The following is a 17,870-nucleotide window of genomic DNA, read 5'->3' as shown; positions in this document are numbered from 1 at the left end:
GGCAATAAGCAAACATTTTGGAGCTCTGATTTGCATGAGGATTTAAAATAAGGTGTTTGAAAAAGTATGATGGAAAAATGGAGGTGGGGAAAAAGTCATGGAACACTAGAAACTCAACCACACCGGATAGCGTCTTACATACGTGAGAAGTAATTTTGATATATAGAGTTAAATGAAAAAGGAAAGCACAAAACAAAAGGGTTGAGAGCATAAGTAAACATCTTTAAACTGAATGTGTGTATTACAAAAGAAAGCAAAAGAAAGGAACATAAAAGAGAGAATTGGAAGGAGTTTGTAAGCTAAAAGAAGCAGAAACTAAAGATGAAGTTAGACAGATGTTCTGACTTCAAGACCGGCTTCCATCGGTGATGCTGTTGCGGGAGTATCGTTTTGTTCAGCTTCACCAGACATCTCCTCCAACGATTTGCCTTTAGATTCAGGAATGAGAAAGGTAAAGAGAAAGCCGAAGAAGTTAATGGCAGACAAAATAATAAGTGTATTCCTGAGTCCAATGGCGTTTTGAGCATAGAGGAAGCCAAAAGCGCCTACCATTGCCCCAGCTTTGCCAGCTGCAGCTGATATGCCATGACATGTTGACCTCAGCCTTGCAGGGAAAATCTCAGCTGGCACCACAAATGTTGTGGCATTTGGACCAAAATTGGCAAAGAAGAAGGTCAATGAATATATGACAACAAACCCAATTTGGTTACCGCTCATGGTCCAGTGGTGGTATGGAATGGCTAAGGCAAGCATGAAGACAGTCATAAAGAAAAACCCCATCAACTGGATCGTAAACCTGCCCATCCTATCAATCAGTGCCACTGTGAACCAGTAACCAGGGACAGTACTACAAAGAGCTATCAGGGTCTGTGCTCTTGCAATCTTGTAAACCTCTTCAATGGCATTCATGGTTTTTGCTGCAGGAATCCAACCAATAGCACTGAAAATGTCTTTCTGAAAAAGATTCTGACTGTAATAGGCAATGTCCAACAGGAACCAAGTACTGGCTGTTCCAACAAGGTGAAGTCCATGGCGTAGAAGGAACTGTTTTGTGAACAGGCCAAACTCATTTCCCCTTTCTCTTCTTCCCTCCAATTCCTCAACTTTCTCTGCTTCAGCTTCTATCTCAACCTGCAACACCTTTGACATATCTGCAGCAGCTTGCTTGGTATTCTTGGCAACCAAGGCAGTGTATCTGGCGGTCTCAGGCATTTTCATGCGCCAATAGTATGTGATCACAGCTGGGATTGCACCGAACATCAAGATCATCCTCCAAACATAATCAGCTTGTGGCACTGTGGACAGAATTGGGTTGACCTGGAATGTTGGAGAAGGGTAGAGGGCACTGAAAATAGCTGATACTACTATTGCAACCACGCCACCAGCCAAAATTCCAAAACCTTGCATGGCAAAAACAGCAGCTATGAATGCTCCACGAGTCTTCTTGTTTGCATACTCGGCCATGATGGTGGCGGAAAGAGGGTAGTCTCCACCAATGCCAAATCCAAGCCAGAAGCGGAAGAAACAAAGGGTAGCCATGACAGCTTTAGGGTCTTTGCCAAAGGAAAGACCAGAAGCGATTGAGCTTATTACCATGAGCATAAGGGTCATCCCGTACACACGCTTCCTTCCCATCTTGTCACCAAGCCACCCAAAGAAAAGTTGGCCTGCAAGAGATCCACAGAATGCGACACCATTGATGGCAGCTGAAACATTTGCCGGCAGAGAACCTGGTTTATCATAGCCTTCAGTGTAGTATATGCGGCCAAGTAATTTGGTGACGAGGGATATGCAGAACAGGTCATAAGAATCGGTGAAGAATCCCATTCCAGCTATCACAATTGCTGTGAAATGATACCATTGTGTCTTTGCAACATCCAGTGCATTAAGCACATGCACAGATTGCCCACCCATGCTTTTCTCAATAAAAACTATATCTTCTCTTCCTCTCCTCCTTCAATCTTTCAGGACCTTAACTTCACAAGATCACACGATACCTAACATCAGAAAATAATATGTATAAATAAACATGATGGAGAAATAAAGTTTTAGTGGTTACCAACAGCCCTATAAAATAGATCCGATTTTAAATTTTGAATGAGATAATTTTGTATTTCATTTTTGAATCACATGACACTTTCCTTTCAAAATATCTTTCAAAATATAAAATAAAATTATTAAAAATAATATACAAAGAGAAAAAAAAAAATTATCACCAACAACTCAACTAATACCCTAATTTAAAAAACAAGGACACAATTAACCTAAAGAAAGCAGAACATTATCTGCATTCTAACGGATGCAAGGAAACCCTCACTCAAGTGAAAAAAGAGCATGTTTAGAATGAAAAAACCAAAAAGACAAATAGAGAAGGTCTGATAAATGAAGATGTATATAGATTTCACTATTTAAATGCAAAAGGCTTTATTTATTCCTGAAAAGAGATCAAACTAATACATTAAAATCAATCTATAACTACATCAACTAACAACATTCTCCTATTACAACCTGATACATACCTGAGTAGCACACCGTAAATCACCAAAACGTAAGTAAGGTTCTAAGCTTTTTGAAGCGAAGGAATTTGATGTAGAATGAGAGATGATTCCTTATTTATAAGAAACAATTCTATCTTATCCTTTATCTTTAAATCTTTTTATTATTTAATGATAATAATATGATTATTTTTTTAATCTTTCTCATTTATTTCGTTAAAGATTAAGATAATCATAATTACAATTGATAAACAGTAAATATTTGTATATGAGGAAGTAATATGATTAGATTAAATTTCTTCCTTAAAAACATCTTTAATTCTCTATTTTTAAATATAAAATTAGTACTGAAATTTCGAATTTTGGATTCTGTTTATATTTTTAACTTTCTTTTTTTAAGTTTTTTTTTGTTTAATTTTATTATTGGTAATTATATTTTATGACATTTTTTTTTCTTTTTTATTCATTGCTGTGACATTAAAAAAAAAGTAAATTCAAATTCAAAATGTGAAAATTCTAAAGAAATATAAGTCCTGATAACTACTCTATCATTTTTGTTTTAAGATTAATTATCTTTTTATCCGTATAGATGAAAATAAAAAATTACGTTTGTGGACTAGTTTTTAAATAAGATCTTTTGAAATAAAATAACCATTTTACAAATTAAAGTTAATTTATGAATAAGCTAAAATTATTTTTTCTATAAATTAAAAATAAAAAATTTAATAAATCATATAAAATAATTTCTTTAAATTAACTTATACATAAATTAATTTTAACTTATAAAACTTATTTTAATTTTTTTCAAATACTATATAAAATATCATCTAAACATATCCTAAATCCAATCGTTATCCAGGTATTGTTAGCGTACTTTAAAAACTTATAAAATATTAAATAAATGGCAAGTTTTATATGAAAGTCAAATAACAAAACAAAACAGAGAAAACTTAAATTTAGGTTAATACTGAAATAAAATGTTGGCTTAATTATTTAGTATATTAAATTATTTTGTATTAATTTTATTAAAATAGTAAATATCAATTAGTTTTTATACATATAACAAATTTCACGTTAGTATTATCATTAGTCTCTACACAACATATTAAAAAGATATGATGAGATTTTAGTGGTAAATATATAAGAAAAGAGATACTGTTGAATTACCACATCCTATAAAAAATAAAATAATTATTTTATCGTAATTTAGTAGTTAAACAATCATTAATTATTATTATCGATTTTTTATAAGTGATGTTGTTATTTTTCACTGAGGCATGCACTTAAAAAAAGGGAGTACATTAAATGGAGGGGTGAGAACTACATGAATCTATCAAAATATTTCCTAAAAAAGAATTCATTCCATCCAATTGTATACTTTTAATATCAGAATATTATTTATAAGTTGTAAAAAGTTTAAATTGATTTGATTATCTTATCTTAAAAATAATTGTCATAAATGAATACAGTAATACCTTTAGGTGTTGATAAAATATTAAAGTATTTTTTATATCATCCTTAATTTAAAAAAAAAAATGAACTCTTAATATGATGCAATGTAAAAAGTAAAATAACTATATAATTGCATTTTTTTTTACTAGATTCTATGGTTTACTCCGTTATATGTTTATGTATTAAAATTAAATCCTCGATATTATAAAGCAAAATAATGAAAGAGAATAAGCTAGAAAATATTATATATAAAAGGTTAATTCCGAATATGTAAATTTCACATAATACTATCAATAAATATATTAAAACTTTTCTTTTTCACTTTAAAGGTACTAACAAATGAAAAGAATATATTAAGATTTTTAGGAAAAAATAAATAATGTATAAATTATATATCTCAATTTTTTTAAATTTTACACAATACATGGAATAAGATAAAACTCAATACACAAAGATTGAGTCGGTCCAAATCACTCGAGTCAGGTTGGTCCGAGCCAAAAGGTCAACTTGAACTAAATGTCCAAATAAGTCGTACTGAATTGAAAGTTATGTTAATTTAGACTCAATAGTTGAATTCACCATAAAAAAAATTAAATTGATTTATCCAAACAAAAAAGCTAAAACTTAAAATATTTCAATTAGTCTATTCCAACTTATTTAATAAATGATGAAAATTCAATTATAAGTAATTCAATAGGTGTTTCAATTTTTTGGAATTATTACAATCCCTAGTTTAAACACATGGTTAATTTTTTCGTAAGTGATGCAATTATTTATATGTTGATACTTTCAAAAAACTTATACATGTCATTTTTTTATGTCTTCAACTTAACATTTATGTTATACTTCTTTCAATCTGGATTATCTTTCAATTAAGCATATATCTCACTTGACTTCATTTATTTATATTTATCTCGTCTTCAAAACCTTACATTTCTCTATCAACGTCTCACAAGGTACTCTTTTAATTATATAAATGTATTAAATATTCTCATTATATAAATGTATTAAACATGTTGGTGTTTTATTTGATCATTGTGATTTGTCCTTTACATTTTTCAAAAAGAAATTTATCCGAGAAATGCTTTACTCCAAGAAAATTAGTGATGGTTTTATTGAAGAATTATACATGTTGTCTCCTTTAATTTGAATAAGATTTGTATGTGTTGTCTTCTTTAAATTGTTCATATTAATTTGTATAAGAATGTTTATGTATAGCCTCTTAAATTTAGTCATGCATTTGATAAAGTCTTTAACTATTGAGTAATGAAATTCTTTTAGGTTTAATTATATTTGAAATCCTTGAAAAATTTAAAAAATTTTAATTGAGTCCCTGATAAATTTGTATAGTCTATTGAGTACTAAGTAAATTTATTTTTTTCAATTGATTCTATGTTAACTTTTTATGTTAATTAGAGACTCATTTATTATATGTCATGTTACTTTAGTGAGGTGTCAGTCCATGTCACTTTATTATTTTATTATTTTAAAATTTTATATTTTATAATTTTAAAATTTTATAAATTTATAATTAATTAATTTTATAATTTTATAATTGTATAATTTTATAATTTTTATTGAAAATTGTATAATTATAAAATTATGATAATTAGTTTCTACTCAAAATTTTAATTATATTTAGTTTTCTTACTTTTTAAAATAATAAATTTAGTCCTTTGTTTATAATAATCAAATTTTATCTCACTTGACAAGCAGCATTATAGTTGTAATTATGCATTTGCATAAGCGGAGCCTCATAGGAGCAGGGGCCTAGGCCCCCCAAATATTTTTGATTTTTCTTAAAATTATATATTCATTTTTTTAATTTTTAAAAATTTTGAAAATTTTAATATTATAAATAGTATATTTTTAAAATGGATGATAATTAAATTGTGTCTCTTCATTTATTTTATAAAATACAATATTTAATGTTAATAAAAAATAAAAAAAAAATATTTAGGTTTAATTAGTCTTCTATTATCTGTTTTTGTCTAAAAATATCAAAATTGTCACTAAATTGAAATTAAAAGAACTGGAAGATCAACTTATATTTTTGGAAACAATAACCAAAAGAGAAATTAAATCAAATATTTATTAAAATATTTTTTATTTTTTTCTGTCATTGCCTTTTAAAATTTTGACAAAATTGTACTCATCTCTCACTATCATATGTTTTTTTTGAAGAAAAATGAAGTTAGACATATACTTATTATGTTTGTTCTCATTTCTCATCTGTTTCCTTCATTTCTCTCAAAGAAAATAAAAATGTAACTCTTTCTTATCTTACTTGATGATGAAATATTACTTTAATAGTTATTAAATTTATTTTTTTATCTCATGAGCTTTGTATACTTACTTTTTATGATTATAGAAGAAAAAAAATCATGTATTATGTGTTTTTTTTATAACCGATTTTTAATTGTGACTTGATTATAATATATTTTTCTTCTAATACTTATGTCTCTCAATATTTTATTAGATTATGATAAATTATTTTTTAATATATTTAAAAAAAAATATATCGATGAAGAATAAAATAATGAATTTATTGTATAGAAGTAGTAAAAGTATTTCAAGCATTATACTAATAATTCAATATAACTATCCAATTATTTTATAGAAGAGTTATTTTTTAAAGTGTTATACTAATGATCCAATCAAATAATCAAAAAATTATATTAATCTGACCCCTCCAAAATTTTTGATCAAGATCCGCCACCGTGCATTTGTACTTATTATACGACTACTAAGACATGTCTGCCACATGTTAAATTTTATAATTTTTTTTTTCTCTAAATGCAAACCAGCACACCGATATCAACTTTTTAAGTTGAGAGACGGAGACGCACCCCTTTCCAGACCAATTGCAAGTCCAGAAAACCTGTTACCACTCCACCATCCACCACACTGTTTCTTCCATTATCCATTTTCTTTTATAATAAACTATCACACTAATCACATACACACAGATTATATTTTTTTATTTTGTATATTAAAATAATAAAGTTGCAAAAATATTATACAATGAGATGTCATAAAAATTAGATAATATTATTAAATATTATTATTAAAGTAATAAAATAATAAATTTACATGTTGCGATAATAATTATAATTTTAAATGTAATAAATAAAATTGATATCAGTTAGTTGATTTTACTATGCACGTTTTTATAGTTCTATTTTATTTCAAATCCTTTTAGAATAATAATAAAATTATTATTGTATTAGTTTAACTGATAAAAATACTAATAATAATATAATAAAAATTTTAAAAGAATAGTTTAATTATATTTATATATATATATATAATAAAACAAATAAAAAGACAAATAATTTAAATATGATCCCAATAAATAAAATTAAGATGTATGTCTAACTATAATAAAAATAATAATAATAATAATATCATTATAATAATATCCCGTAGTGAAAAAAATAATAATACAACAACTACATACATAAAGATATACACATTTTATGTATCCTCTTTTTGTTTTCATAATTTTATCCTCTTCATTATTATTTGTTAAATTTAAATAATAATTCATAATAAAAAATTATTTGTCAGTTTTATTATTTTACTAATTTTAGTAACTATTTTTTTAATTCAAATAATTAAACATATAGAGATAAAATAAACAACAAAACAAATAAAAAGTACAAGTAATTGATATATGATTCAGTAATAAATAAAAGTAAAATGTGTGTCTAACTATAATAATAATAATAATAATAATAATAATAACACAATAACACTATTGCGTAGTGATAAAAATAAAAAAATAATAATAATACAACTACATATATAAAGAGATAAACATCTTTGATGTCCTTTTTTATTTTTTAAATTTTATCCTCTTAATTATTATTTTTTAAACTTAAATCATTGTTATTTTTTAATTTTATTATTTTACTAATTTTAGTAACTATTTTTTTGAATTGAAATAATTGTTCAAATAAAAAATAAATAAACAACAAAACAAATAAAAAAGACAAGCAATTAAAACATGATCCCTACCTAGTAAGTCAAAATAAAATGTGTATCAAACAATGATAATAAAAATAATAATAAAAATAATAATAACTATTATAATAATTATAATTCTTATTAATAATAATAATTTTAATAATATAATAATATAAATAATTATAATTAATAATAATGATAATAGTACTTATAGTAATAATAATCATAATAATGATAGTTGATAATAATAACCACAATAATAATTATAGTTAATAATAATAGTAATAATTATAATTATAGTTAGAGCTGATAATGATAATAATTATAGTTATAATTGGTAATAAAAATAATAATATAAAAATAAAATAATTATATTTTATTATAATAATAACAAGATAATAAAGTAATAAAATAATTATATTTTATTATAATAATGATATTAATAATAAATAATAATAACAAATATGGATAATAAAAATAATATAAATAGTAATAATAATTAAGATGGTTAATAATATAATATTTTCAGAATGCGATTTTTTAAATTCAGACATGATAATAATTATAATAATAATAATATAATAATAATAGTTCTTAATTATAATACTTGATGATAATAATAATATTATTATCTGTAACATCCCATTTAAATAATAACATAATTAAATGAAATCTTACACTGGATAATATAAAGAGCTAAGCTCCGATAAAGTCACTCCTTACAGTTATTCAAGGTACTTAAAAGGAAATACTAAAGCTCACTACAATGCCTACAACCTAAGCCAATATTTGAAATAAAGTCTTAGGGGCAATACAATACACGGGCCTTCGCCCTAAAGAAAAGCCCAAAGAGACATCAAGTCCAACACAGGTAGACTGTGCAGCGAAACCATCCTTTCTCTGTTGACCTCGAGTACCTCTCGTATCTGCTCCCATCAATAAATTGATGATCATCGCAACTGTAGAAGAACAACATACAAGGTAATCAAACAAGCAAAAGGGTAAGCTAGAGCCAAAAAGATTTTATCATGCAATCAAATCTACTTTCACAGTCCAATATACATACATCATCCAAGCATGTTATGACCTCCCAATCAATACACTAGGACTCGACTCAACTCATCCGGATACATATAATCTGGTCGGATTCAGCGGATGCTCGCACTTGTGGTGGATACCTCTGCTCACCCCCGAGCTATGTGTTACAAGTGTTACAATGAATCAATTCCCTCACACACAAGGTTAACCCTTAATGAATTTCAGGCCTCCTATTACTCTCATCACAAGAGTCAGTCTGCTCTAAGTGAGACTAACTGACTCCTTAGAGTGTTAGGATGCAATCCTTACCTTGAATCCTTACCAAATTATATAGATGGGGCACCACCATGGACATCCACTAATAGGGGCCATGGAATTACATCCCGATCACTGAAGCACGACCCTGAAATCCCACCTAGAGATTTCAAGGAATTACGCACTGACCACAGACCAATCATGTTCAATCAATCAAGTAATGTTTACCATACATAATATCTCATGCCAACCTTTACAACCCATTCTCATTCATAACCAAATGTTGAATCCATACCAACTCATTCTTCCCAAATAATGAATATATATTTGTATTTCATATTAATACCATGTCTCCTTGATACCAACCATCTCATTTAAATCACATGCCAAGTTCATACCAAATCCATCATCCACAATCCATGAATCACATTACTCATGCATAATCATTTATCACATGCTTTTAATATAACAATTAGATTCAAGCCAGTAATAACCATTCGAGATCAGAGAAACAACCAAACTACAACGATCTTGCGATAAAAACTGCTTTCACTACAGAGCTCTGATTCAAGATCGGACCGGTCAAAGTCAAAATCTATGTGTTAAGGATCGGCTGTTAAAATATCAGCTCGATCCAACGGTTAACGAAGTAGTAACTTTCATTTTACGAAAAGTGTGCAGTGTTGTCAACAACACAAATTCAGTGACCTTGCGATAAAAACTGCTCTCACTACAGAGCTCCGATTAAAGATCCGAGCGGTCAAAGTCAATAATTATGTGTTAAGGATCAGCTGTTAAAATTTCAGCTCGATCCAACAGTTAACGTAGTAGAAATCCTCATTTTACAAAAAGTGTGCAGTGCAGAAAAAGAGTAGCGCCACATCAATCAAACATACTTGCACACCATACATTTTTATTCGACCAACAACCTCATTCAAGCATCACAACCATACAACAGACCAAAAATCGGCAAAATAACTTTAAAAACATAAACCCTAGCTTCCCTTACTTGGAAAGGAGTTAGCAGAGGACTTCGACACCCGAACCGTGACGAACAGTAGCTCAAGCAATAGCTTCGAGGGCTGGAAAACAGTGGAACAAACTTAAAACGAGTTCATTAAGACAACCCTAGTTGGAACTACGAAGAATGAACAGAATGGAGCAAGAACATGAGTTGGAAGCTGACTTACGAAGAGTAGAGAACTGGTCTGAGTTCACTTGATGAGAAATAGTGGCTGAACCTAGCAGAGCTTCACACCTGCTCAAAGGGGAAGTAAGGGAAAACTATTTTTCTGAAATGATATGAATGAGTGGGTTAGGGCAGGTCTTGGGTCATTTAGCTCCCTATGGGCCAACCCTTAGTCCCATTAGACCTTGGGGCAGCCCTTAAAGATTGGGGCTGAAATAAGAGGACTTTACATTATCAGTAATAGTGATAATAATAATACTACTACTAATAATAATATTTTTCTAGTACTTCTTTTCTCGTATCCATAGTATATAATAACAAAATTAGTATATTACATGTTAATATTACTAATAAGAGTAATAACTTTACTACTAATCATGTTAATAATATTAATAGTAACATATAATAATAATAATATTATTATTATTATAATACTAATATTGATTATAATTTTACTACTAGCATTACAAATAATATTAATAATAATATTATTATTAATAATTACAAATAGTAATTACATTTATTTATGATTTCAATTACAAAATTAATTATAAGTAATATGGTGGTACACGTACTAGAGATGAATTGATCACAATGGCTCTAAAAGGAATAGATAAAGACCAATGAGCTTCTTTTATCGATTATCGTCTAAATTCAAAAACAAAGGTATAATTGAAAGATTTTTTCATCAACCTTAATTCATTATTATTAATTTTTATACATTGATGATTAGGACCATGCCCTCAAAAATAAAAACAATAGGACAAAGCAAACCATTGCTCACACAGGTGGATCTAAGAGCCTTGCAAGGAAAAGAGATGTAATGGTGACAATACCACATATCTTCAAATGAAATTTATGTTTTAATTTTTTGAATTGTGTCATAAAATTTTTCTTTAATTCTAAAGGAAAAAGAGTGTGACCAAAAGGTCAGTAGAGGAGAGGTATGTATAACCACCCACAAGCATGCTAATGGAACATTTGTTCGTGATGAAGCAAGGGAAATTGGTGTAAGTTTGATTCTAATAAACTCAATAATTATCATCCACAATTCATGTTATTTTAATTAGTTTCTTCTCGGGTTCTGTATAGGAAAAAATCCAATTATATGAATCAAAATTATCAACATCCCAATCAAAAAGATGTATCAAGTACCAATTCCTTAGCTTTTGCTTTCAAAATTCAAGAACATTTCAGACGTGTTAGGGGTTTAGGATTGGGACCTTGTCCATCTAAAGTGTTTAGCTTCAATGCACAGGCGTAGTTGTCCTTCTTATACACAGTTATAAAATCAATTAATAATTTCTTATTTTCAATTATTGCTTTTTTTAATTTATCTCTTATGTATAATGGTATTTTATTGCCATGAATATGGTCTTTTTGGTTGTTATATTGGGAATATAATTTTTTTATCATTGTCGTCTAAACCAATAGAATAGAAAATTTATTTTAAAACTAGAGACCGACAGTAAAATTTTGTTTTGGTTAGAAAATGAAACTTGGATTGGAACATGTATCTAGTTTGACCCCTTTTATTTCTGATGATTGTTATTGATTATGCTCACTCATTTCTTCCATATACGTGATTGGAACTTCAGTTTCTTGTAGTGAACCAAAATAAAATAGGTAAAAGTGGGTAGAATCCACCAAGTCAGAACGAAGAAACGTGCGTAGCCATTGAAAGAGTTGTTTGTTTGTTCTCTCTCTCACAACACTTGACACCATTCTTTTAGAACATAAACAAACAAAGGAATGGTACGGTTTCAATTGAAAAAAGAGCTCAATATGAGCATATGATGATGGTGATCAAAATCTCAACTGTTTAAACTACCTAAAATACTATAATGAAATATGTCTTAAACGTCAAACAAACTTAACAAAATTTGCTTAAAATAACTAAATCTACACACATACAGATTTGAGGGACTAAATTGGAACTAAATTGATTCAAGGGTTTTAATAGAGACTAATTCCAATTTTCACTAAAGGTTGAAGAACCAAAATTATATTTAACCCTTTAATATAAGATATAATTCAAAAGTTTAATTATAAATATTAATAATACAACAATATTATTTTACTACAACTAATTATTAATATATTATTATTATCATTAATAGAAATATTAGAATTATTATTTATATATTCGAAGCCAATTGAGCCCTAACACTGTGAAAGACGATTTAGCAGTTGGATTGAAGTTGGATTGAGCTTCCCAGGTGTTGTGTTAGGCACGATATATCGTTGGTTTGAGTATCTGGTAAGGGATCGAAATCTCCCTTTGCTTTGTATTATATAGCTATTCTGGCATTCTTGTGTTGTATAATTGATTCCCTAGTTCAATTTTATATAGTCTTTCCTTCAACTTGTGTTGCTCAATTATAGAGTGTACATTACTTTTGCACTTTATATATTTATGTCTTACATGTTAGTTTTTCATTTCACAAATAATATTTTAGTGGACTTTTTCAGTGTTGAGTGATTATCACATCAACTTCCTCAGGTCTAGTTTCAATTTTAGTTAGTAGGCTTATTTGTATATTGAACATCGCAATCAAATTATGACTTGTAACTTTTCATACTTTGATGTGTTATCTACAATTACATGGCTTTTATAAACTTGTTTGTGTTGTAATTTGATTATGACTCAATCAAAGATGAATGTAGTTTAATTATCTATTGAAAGGACATCAGGATGGATAACATGACTTAACTGGATTATATTGATTCTTACAATTGTGTGATTCCTCGTGCAGGTGAAATTTGGGGATAGAACCAAATAAATATTACTAGTCGTATGTAATTGTTATTAGCGCCCACTAAACCATTTAATATTTTAAATTATTTTTCATACTTAGCGTCGGTCAAGCCATGCTACGTTAGAAATATTATTTTCTATTAGTGTTATTTTTTATCTCACGCACGATTTAATATTGTAGAATCGCATAACCCACACTAGCGTTATGTTTTAAATTATTTATTCAATTATTGTCAGCTAGATTACATTATTTATATAAATATTTTATTCTTTTACTCGTCTACATCAGTTGCACGATATGCCATCAAAAGTAACATTTTCTAAGACTAAACTCCAAGATTTTCTCATGGATTGTCTTGTTAACACTGAACCAACGATATATATGAATTACTGTAGTGTTGGCCTCTTGGCATCGACTTTTGACTGACGCTATTCGCTTGATTTCTTGTTTTTATTTTATTTTAAATTTCATCTTAAAATATTAGCGAAACATTAATTAATATTTCTATTATAGTTTTGTAACTTTCTTCAATATATATTTTATGTAGATACAATATCTTGCTTAAAAATTTTGTTGAACCCTAAATTAACAAGTAGTAAATGATTACATAAACGATTAAGTTAAGATGCAACAAAATGAGAAAATAAAAAATAAACCAAAGGTAAAAAATATGGAAATTGAAAAGATATTTAAGTGTAATATTTAAAGTATGTTTTATTATGAGTGAATGAAATGTTAGTTACAATAAGGATATAAATCAGGGACCAGATACACATAAGTCCATACTAAATGAAAGTTGAATGTGACATGCAGTAGGAAGGCTTACAAGTTTATCTGGATGAAAGTGGAGATTTGATCCTGCAACCCTAAGACAGTTACAAATATCTCTTATACCTTGTCCATTAGGAACAGCCATGGCTCTTTTGAATGCATCTGATGCTCCATTGCAGCAATCAGAAGATGGATTAGCTACATTATTTATCAAATACAATCCACAATAGCTCAATAGCTTTTCATCCCCATTGCATGTTGCAGGAATTTGACCATAACTCAATCTTGTTACTGCCAAACCATACACCATAACAAACATCAAAACACCAAAAACTTTTTTCTCCCCCATCTTCTCTTCAAATCTCTATGTCAATGCTACTTTTCTTTTCAATCTTATTCTGATTTCATTTATCATTTCTACCATACCATTGCTTATATATACACTTGTAGTATTTATTTCTAGAATAACTTCCCATCCTTCTGCAATCTTTTTCAATCTTTTCCATAAAAAGTATTAAATATCAATATCAAATATAGATTATTGTATTATTTGGAGTTAATGTGAATATCAATCATGATCAATTGGACAACATTATATGCTATCAAAAATAACATCTTCTAAAACTATCTTTGTAAGTTATCGATAATATTTAATTATATTTTATTCTAATAAGTTATTAACTTTGAGAGTGGAGGAAGTGATTTTTTTAGTTATTATTACATGATAATTCATAAGAAGAGGAACTTTTTCTTCTCTTTTATCGGTTTTTGTACTCATTTTTCTATCATGTAATAAAATAAGAACTAATATCCATTTGTATTTATTGTTTCTTAGAAAAAACAAATTATCGACTTTTATAAGTTTTTCAATAAATAAGGATTTCAAATCAAATCATATTGAAATTTGATCAGCTCAAAACTCAAACTAAACTAAACATGATAATACATACAAAGAATTACCATACGCTTTTAGAGTGATTTTTTTTTTAAATAATCATAAAAGTCTCTTTAAAAATTCAGTATATATACATGATAATCATAAAAGATTTTTAAGAATTTACAGATAAATTTAGAAAAGAAAAGTAATTTATCTTTGATTCGTATTTTGATTGTTATCTTTTTAAATAACTAAGGTTTTTATTTAATAATTTTAAAAGATAAGTATTTGGGTTAAAATTTTGCAGATAAGTGAAAATCACGAGAGATTAAATAATAAATTAGCAAAATCACTTATCAACATAGTTCATTACTTCAAGTACAAAATAAAGTACAAAATTCAGGTTCAACCCGTACATTTTGGAAAATTTATAAATAGAGAGTTTTACATAATTAATTTTATTTTTTTAGAGGGGAAACATGATCTAAAAGGAGAGACAATTTGATTTTTTTTAGAAGGGAAACATTATCTAAAAGGAGAGACAAGGACTCATTTGGGAAGCTAGAGACATTCATCATTATTCTTTTCTAGTGTTGACAATGTATAGAAGTAACTAACTCCTTTATTCAAGAGGGTTGGACATAATGTATCTTAACTCTATCATTTATGTTATTCAATTTTTTTTCTATTACTCTTGTGTTTTATTCTCATTTTTAACTACATTAGTACTTTTACCCGTGCAATGCACGGGACACGAGATTTTAAAAATTTAAAAATTAAAAAATATAATTAAATTTAATAAATTCTTTTATAAAACTAAATAAATTTTTAATTAATTTTATGATAAAAATTTATTTAAATTATTTATATATTTTTTAACAAAATATATTGTATATAATTATTTTAAATAATATATTAAAATCGAGTTAATTAAAATTAAGAAATTAAACAAAATTTTAAATAAAATATTTAATAGATAATGTAGAAAAATGTAATAGTTGATTTTTTAATAAGAAAGATAATGAACGATATATAAATTATTAAGTAGACTCTATAAAAATACAAAAATAGACAATAAAAAAATGTAAAGAGTGTTAAAATAGATTTGTCTAATCACCTTAACCACAAGGGGATCTGAGTTGATTAGTAGGCTTTTACTGGTTTAAGATGAATCTTGGAAAGATCTTTAGGTTTTAAAGCTCAATTAATCAATTACACAGTTCTGGGTTAATGGACTGTTTAAATCAATCAAAAAGGATTAAGAGAGAGAAGAAGGAATCAAGACACACAATTTATACTGGTTCGATTCAAGGCGAATCTACATCCAGTCTTCTCCTAAGTAACACACTTAGGAGGATTCCACTAAACAGAAAGGTTCCAAGAATTACAAGCACACCTATGTAATTCTAATCCCCAAAACCCAAGAACTTGATTCAACAATCAAGAACTCCCCCTAGGAGCAATGCATCCACACAATTGCACCTAGGTCCACACTTCAAACACTGAAGCAACTGTAATAAAAAATACAAAAAACAAAACAAGAAACGAATACACCTAAGCTGTGCAGATTTGACTTGATGCTCCTTGAATCAAACAAGATCCATCATGGTAGAATCAACCATCAATTCTTCTTGGATCTGTACTTGAGTTATCTTGCAGAATCTTCTGAAACTTTGTGTCTCTCAGATGGCTGTATCTCAAAATGAAAACTGCGTGATCTTTCTGATTTTTCCTGACCCAAAACAGATTCCAAAACAGCTTTTATACAAAGGTTTTTGTTGTCACTAATTCGATTAGCAATTTACCTAATCGATTATCGTGAGTATATTTTCACTTACTTTGTACCATAATCACAACTAATCCATTAATTAAAAAACTAATCATATGCAGAATTACACAGCAAGCCTGAAATACATTTGATAAAGAGAAGCTAATTTCCTAATGCATATCCTAACTGGACCAAGCTATGTTTTATCCTAGATCAGTAGACATCATCAAAATTATTCTTCATTTATGGATGAAAGGCTCCCCCTTCCAACAATCTCCCCCTTTTTGATGATGTCCAAAACATGGACTGTGATAAGCCTACCTGCAGCACATTAAGTAAACAACAACAACAGTACACAGTACAGGCACACAAGGCAAACAACAACATAGGCATATAACAGATATCACTTTCATTTTATGCTCCCCTATCAGTATAGCCTATCAATGTAGTGGCAAAATAATCTCCCCCTTTTTGGACAGTAGCAAAAAGACATATTCAATATGGGACAGGGAAAGAAAACAACTAAATAGCGCAGCAAAGTAAAAGATGCAGCAGTAGTTAATACATAACAACCAAGATAATAACTGTGCATAACATCCAGAGTAAGCGTAATATATAACACATTACAGTCCCAACCAAAATATTCCTAGGCTAAGGAAGCTATGATGCTAGGATAACTGCAAAAAGGAAACACACACACTGCTAGGACTACTAGGATCCTAAGGTCAAGAGCTACAGATTGAAGTTATGAAGGATGGTACGCAAAAGGTAGATGTGTGTGGGTAGAAGGCTAAGCTATTCGTCGTCAGTGGCATCCTCAAATTGCTCACTCTCACTACCTTCTACAGTGTCCACAGCAGCTTCAGGAGTATGTGAGGCACGACCAGTGTTGAGTTGAGCCAGTTGTTGTTGAACAAAGGTTAGCTGGTGCTCAATGGACTCCAGTTTTGTCGTCCAGGTGTGATGCTGATCAAAAAGAGCCGTGACCATGCGCAACATTTTCTGCTCGTAACGAGTCCTGGTGGCAGAGGAAGAGGCGTCAGCAGCATCCTCAGGGTCACTATCCGGTTCATCCTTGAAGCGCCAGGCGTTGCCCCTAAAGGACATTCCCATGTGATGAAGGGCATTTGCCCCAATCAGACTTGTGTGATTTGGAGTGTAGGAAGCCTCGCCAGAGAAGTCAACTTTGTAGAGCTCGAGGATAGTTGGGTAGCTTGATGGCTTTCTGCATTGTATCAGAGATAACCTCAGACCAGTCTATAAGAATATTTGACTTGAAGGCATGGAGAAGGAAGAC

At 28.8% G+C, this 17,870-nt stretch overlaps 2 protein-coding genes across 2 annotated transcripts; both read right to left on the bottom strand.

Moving 5' to 3' along the window:
• Window positions 1-239: 239 nt before the first annotated feature.
• Window positions 240-2,039, bottom strand: LOC114192580 (low affinity inorganic phosphate transporter 1-like). Its single transcript, XM_028082342.2, has one exon. The coding sequence runs from the start codon at window positions 1,912-1,914 to the stop codon at window positions 328-330; it is 1,587 nt and encodes a 528-aa protein (XP_027938143.2). The 5' UTR covers window positions 1,915-2,039; the 3' UTR covers window positions 240-327.
• An 11,875-nt stretch (window positions 2,040-13,914) lies between these two features.
• On the bottom strand, window positions 13,915-14,277 carry LOC146885730 (uncharacterized). Its single transcript, XM_085675066.1, has one exon. It carries the CDS (start codon window positions 14,275-14,277, stop codon window positions 13,915-13,917), a length of 363 nt encoding a protein of 120 aa, XP_085531192.1.
• Window positions 14,278-17,870: the final 3,593 nt, after the last annotated feature.

This window comes from Vigna unguiculata, chromosome 6, assembly GCF_037176805.1.
Source record: "Vigna unguiculata cultivar grain cowpea cultivar isolate G323 ecotype 2 chromosome 6, ASM3717680v1, whole genome shotgun sequence".
NCBI lineage: Eukaryota > Viridiplantae > Streptophyta > Magnoliopsida > Fabales > Fabaceae > Vigna > Vigna unguiculata.
The sequence above is the reverse complement of the archived record's forward strand: the minus strand, read 5'-3'. Positions and strand labels throughout refer to the sequence as shown.